General features: G+C 35.5%; 1 protein-coding gene across 1 annotated transcript in view; it reads left to right on the top strand.

Annotated features, from left to right (window-relative positions):
• LOC109828796 (G-type lectin S-receptor-like serine/threonine-protein kinase SD2-5) overlaps window positions 4,410–5,994 on the top strand; it is a 2,766-nt gene continuing 1,181 nt past the window's right edge. Inside the window, 1 exon segment of the mRNA XM_020395736.1 lies at window positions 4,410–5,993. Coding sequence (XP_020251325.1) covers window positions 4,553–5,993 — 1,441 coding nt within the window. The 5' untranslated portion in view covers window positions 4,410–4,552.

The raw sequence follows: 5,994 nt of genomic DNA, 5'->3' as shown, positions 1-5,994 counted from the left end.
ACTAAGGATGTTTTATTGAAGAAAGGTTGGACTGGAGACCCTATTTGCCCTCTGTATAGTTCTGAACAAGAATCACATGACCACCTCTTCAACTCCTTCCAGTTCACTAGATCCGTTTGGGATCTCCTCCTTCCTAATGTCCAGTCAGGTAACTGGTCGCAGGGGATTGGTCCTCTCATCTCTGCTCACCGTGATTTCATTAGTAACCCAAGTTTCAACTCTATTTGGAAGGTCATTCTCCCTTGCTGTTGTTGGTGGATTTGGATTAGCAGGAACAAGATTATTTTCAATCAGTCTTTTATTCCTAGTCATATTATAGCTGTTAATGTTGCTCAATACACCCTGTTAAGGATAGGTGCTTCCAGTAGCAGAAGGGTTTCCTCTACGCACAGAGCTGCCATTGAGCTAGGTTTTAAGAGGTTCATTAAACTTGGAACTGTTGATGAAGTGGGGGACAATCTTTCTGTTTGATCTGGTCTCGGAAATTTTGCAGATTCTCTTTTGCTCTTTTGGAACTGATTTTGTAACAAATTTATGATGACTCTTCTATCTGGCCAGCCCTCTCTTCTGTCTAGATAGCCCCTCGTTTTTTCTTCTTTTCTTTTTTATTTTATGGTTTTCAGGTCCTCTCTCATACGGATGGGTGGAAATAGAGCGGATTTAGTCTGGTTGGTGACGACAATGTCCCGCTCCTAAACCAACTAAATCTTTTTTTGGTTCTGCAATATTCGTATTTTTGTAATGGTTGTTAATATTTTCTCGTTTTTCGGTTATATATACATGAACAGAGCTTCTTGCTCTGTTTTTTACCTCAAAAAAAAACTACCGTTTTTCTTCCATAGATTCATTTAAAATACCCCAAAAAAACAAAAAGTGGTAACTTGCTATTGAAAATGATAGTTCTAGAAAGTAAGATAGATAGAAATTAGTTTAGGTAGTAAACATGATTGAATTTTTAATTTCGAGTGTAAGACAGAATTGAAAACAATTTAGAAAGTGACAATAGTTCTGACTGCGAGTAAGGCTAAAACCATGTTCTATTTTATTATTTTCAAAGAATATAAGTATAACCAAGCCTTTTCTATCTGTAATTTATTTTTTAGAAATCTAATTAAATACTAGTAAAAGCAAGTTAGTATCCTTACATGTGCAAAAACTATGGGGGATTATGCTTTCCTACCATTTGTTGGGTCCCATGGAGAGCTAGCAATAAACCTCATTTACTCAGGCATAGCCTCTACCCCTTAACAACTGGCCTCCGAGATCGCTCACTATATAATTTTCTGGATAGGTGCAGCATCATCGAAGAAGATCCTCAAGCTAAAAAATCTCATCCGGGAAAGAGGCTTCTCTGAACTAATTACATCCAGTGAAGACAACAACAGGGATGCATGTATCCATTAATCAGCATGAGTCTGCAGACCCACCGCCTACCTTTCATCATCTTTTGGATAGTATCTTTGTAATTAACACACCTAATTTTGGATTGCTACTTTATAATCCTTACTTTTGTATATATCCCTAGGGTATCTAAGAGTGATCTCATAAATATTCCTCCAGTTGAGTGACAACATAGATCCCCTCTATTAATGAGAATTCCCTGCAAATCGCAAATAAATAAATATCTATCTATGTAAGTTATTTTGATTTTTAATACATTATATATACAATTTTTACCTTAAAAAAAGTTAGCATCCTAACGCAACCACCGTCTTCTTCTCTTTTCTTCCTCTGCTGGGCGCATCCTCTTCAGTTCTACGAGAATAGTCAAAGCAAAGTAGGAAAGCGACGAGAGGAAGACGACGGTCTCGCATGGAATAGATCCACATCAGCTGTCGCATAGAGTAGCTACATTTTTGTCTTCTTCTCCCAAACAATTACCTTCTAGTTGGTTAAAAATAAAAATAAAAACTCAAAAGAAAAATAAAACATAAAAATTAAGAGCACTAGTGATTCAGTTTACTCCGCTAATGATGTGTTAAATAGGTATCTAGTTTAATAAAAAAGAATTTGAAATTAGTGAGTTGATATTCTCATCTTTTCCTTCTGTATTATTTTCACGAGAAAATATATTATAGACCAAAGTCGATGGTGTCTCATAAAAATAGTTGTCCCTAGGTGAATTTTGGATTAAAAAATTGCTGATTTTTTACCGCCACATACATGCATTGACCCGAATGCTGTGTAGTTCCATAAAAAATAAATAAATGTTAAACTATACTATAAATTCCAAACTAACTTTACACTACATACAAAAGAATATAGGATTTGTGGTATATTCAGTAGTAGATGTTACCTTAAAAATATAACCATAGATAAGTAGAACTCAAAATTTGTTTTCTGTTATATACTCCCTAAAATCATAGGTACTCTTAATGTTACACCTCCAAGCATAGAAACTACTATTTCCCTCTCAATTTTATGCATCGCTTAAATTTATTTGCCATTTTGTCTTTTAGGAAGTAAAATTAGTGTTCTAACTTTCAAAAGGATGGATGATTCAAAAATAATTAGACTATCACTGTTAATCTAAATTTTAATATTGCTAGAAACTTAGAACATATCTTCCCGCTTTTCTTTGGTTTAAACTTTCTAAATTTCACATGAATAGTATTTTTATTACTTTAGTTAGTTTTAGATCATAGCTTAACTAAGGAATTTTATGTCTCTAAAAGTAATTGTTTTAGTACAAAAATTTTACTATCTAAAAACTCAAGATGAAAGGTCATATTGAAGGATGAATCAATTATTACGAATTTGAAAATACCCAAGATTTAGTTTACCCCCCCCCCCCCCCCCACCAAAAACAAAAAAACAAAACAAAAAAAAATGATCATGCTACTTCTTTTTATGTTTTTTTGGAAATTGTGTCAATGTTCCAAAAGCAATATCTTCAAGTGCTGCAGCTTCTTCATTTTTTTCCTCATATGGTTCAGCCCAAAAAAGTATCACATCATGTGCTGCAGCCCTCTTTTAGCAATTATTACCCGCCAACTAAGTATAGAGAGAAGATAAAAAGTACAAAACCCCAAAATACCATTATCTACTCTATTCTTTCATGTTAGGTCTATTTAGAGCTCATGTTAGGTCTATTTAGAGTTCATGTTAGGTCTAATATTAGTTCATGTTAGGTCTAATTTTAGTTCATGTTAAGTCTAATAATAGTTCATGTTATGTCTAATAATAGTTCATGTTAAGTCTAATTCAGGTTCGTTATCGATTAGGTATCAGTGGGAACGTCAAGATGAATGAGTTAACTAAGTATCAGATCGACCAAATTGAACAAATGATAGGTCAAGATCATGTTGTTCATTGGGAATTGAAGAGGGGAGAACGAGCAGACATCGAACGATTAATTTCTATTTCTATTTCTATTTCAGTTCATGTCATGTCTAATAATAGTTCATATTATGTCTAATTTCAGTTCATGTTAGGTCATTTTATGTTAAGTTTAATAATAGTTCATGTTAGGTCTAATTTAAAATTAGACTTAATATGAAGTAAATCAGACTTAAAAGGTATTTAACATGAAGTAAATTAGACCTAACATGAACTGTTATTAGACTTAACAGGCACTGAATTTAGACTTAACACTAATCAAGTTAGATTTAACATGAAATTAGACCTAACATGAACTGTTATTAGACTTAACATGAACTGAAATTAGACGTAACATGAATTAGACCTAACATAAATTATTATTAGACCTAACACGAACTACTATTGGACATAACATGAAATTAGACCTAACATGAATTATTATTAGACCTAACATAAACTATTATTAGACATAACATGAACTGAAAGTAGACATAACATGAATTAAAATTAGACATAACATGAACTGAAATTAGACTTAACATTAACTATTATTAGACTTAACATGAACTGAAATTAGACCTAACATGAACTATTATTAGACTTACATGAACTCGAAGACGTAATATGAAATTAGACCTAACATGAACTCTAAATAGACCTCACATGAAAGAATAGAGGAGATAATGACATTTTGGAGTTTTGTACTTTTTATGCTCTCTCTATGCTTAGTTGACGGGTAATAATTGCTAAAAGAGAGCTGTAGCACTTGATGTGATACTTCTTGACGCTGAACCATATTATAAAAAAATAAAAGGGTTACAGCACATAAAGAAATTGTTTTTGGGGCATTGACACAATTTTTCCTTATATTTTTTTAAGAAAAGCGATTATATTCTATTCTACACTAATCCCACGATTCTCCCGATATAAAATCACAAGACTTAGTACAGAGAACCTTCTCCCTACAAAAATAAGATTAAAATTAATGACTCATTAAAAAGACTGGTAAGGGTGGTTCGCTTCGCCTTTGACTCTTCATCATCTTCTCTCTCTCAATTGCAGGTACAGCCAAGCTCACCCATTAATGCTCCTTCTCATCAAAATTCAATGATAAGGACACACACCCAAAATAACCCCCATCCAATCTCAGATCCAAATATTTAGAACCCATCTCCAGAACCCTCTTCTTTCTTCAAAATTCAGCTCAAAATCCCATCTTGGTCAAAAACCCATGAAGATTCTGGTCATTGCGATCCAATTTCTCCTCATAATCATCTTTTTCTCAAAACCCATCAGCTCAAGCACCCAAGTTTTCAAAATCCCACCAGGATTCAGAGGCTCTCAGATGAACTTCATCGACAACAACGGCCTCTTCCTTTTGTCCAACAACTCCAATTTCGCTTTTGGGTTCGTTAGTAACAAGCCCCAAAGCACAGATTCCTTCGATCTTTCCATTATCCATCAAGGCAGCAGTACTGTTGTCTGGACTGCTAACGTGGGCCGGGCCGTGGGCCGCTCCGACGAGTTCGTCTTCGGCAAAGACGGTAACGCTTACGTGAGCACCGGCGGTGAAACCGTTTGGGCTACTAATACGTCAAACAAAGGAGGAGCTTTAGAAATGGAGCTACTGAACACTGGGAATTTGGTGGTGTATAACAGTGAGAATTCGGGTTCGGATCCAGTTTGGCAAAGTTTCGGTTATCCTACTGATACCCTTTTGTCGAATCAGAGCTTTGATGAGGGAATGAAGCTGGTGAGTAAACCCAATACTAATAATTTGAGTTACAGTCTTGAGATTAAAGCAGGGGATATGATGCTTTATGCTGGGTTTCGGCGGCCGCAGCCTTATTGGTCGATGCAACAAGAGAAAAGAAAGATCAGTAATAAGTTTGGTGGGAAGATTCATTCTGCGGTTTTGGGTTCAAATTCTTGGAATTTTTACAATTCTGATGGATCTCTGTTATGGCAATTCATTGCTCAGGGTGATAATGCTGATGATAGTGTTATTTGGGGTGTTCTTTTGGGTGATAATGGGTTTCTCTCTTTCTTTAGTTTGCAGAATGCAGGTTCAGTTGTTGATTCTTCGACTAGAATACCGCAAGATAATTGCGACACTCCTGAATTCTGCGGTCCTTATTATGTATGTGACAGTGGTCGGTGTGTTTGCCCTGGACCTCTTAATTCTTATTCAGGTTGCAATCCTGGCGCTTTTGGGTTTTCTTGTAGTTCAAATGATGGATTTAAGCTTTCCAATGTCGGAGATGGAGTTGGGTATTTTGCTACTAGTTTTGTGTCGCCTTTCGCTAAATTGAACCTTACAGGGTGTCAATCTGCTTGTGAGGCTAATTGCTCATGTGTTGCTATGTTCTTCGATCAGAAATCGGGGAATTGCTTTGTGTTTGACCAGATTGGGAGCCTTCAACAATTGGACAGTAAATCAACTGTTGTTTCTTATGTTAAGGTTTCTAGCAATGGTCGAAGTCCTGATTCGAGTGGTGGTGGTGGTAGTAACAAACATATAACAGTTGTGTTGGTTATTTGTTTTGTGACTCTGGCTGTGATAGCTGCACTTATATATGTTGCTTTTAGAATCAGGAGGAAGCAGAAGAAGAGATCACCAGAACCTTCACAATTGGGATCATCGGAAGAAGATAATTTCTTTTATAATATATC

The sequence above is a fragment of the Asparagus officinalis genome, chromosome 1 (genome assembly GCF_001876935.1).
Source record: "Asparagus officinalis chromosome 1, Aspof.V1, whole genome shotgun sequence".
In the NCBI taxonomy this organism is placed as follows: Eukaryota; Viridiplantae; Streptophyta; class Magnoliopsida; order Asparagales; family Asparagaceae; genus Asparagus; species Asparagus officinalis.
Note: the sequence above shows the minus strand (reverse complement) of the source record. Positions and strands in the feature narration are given on the sequence as shown.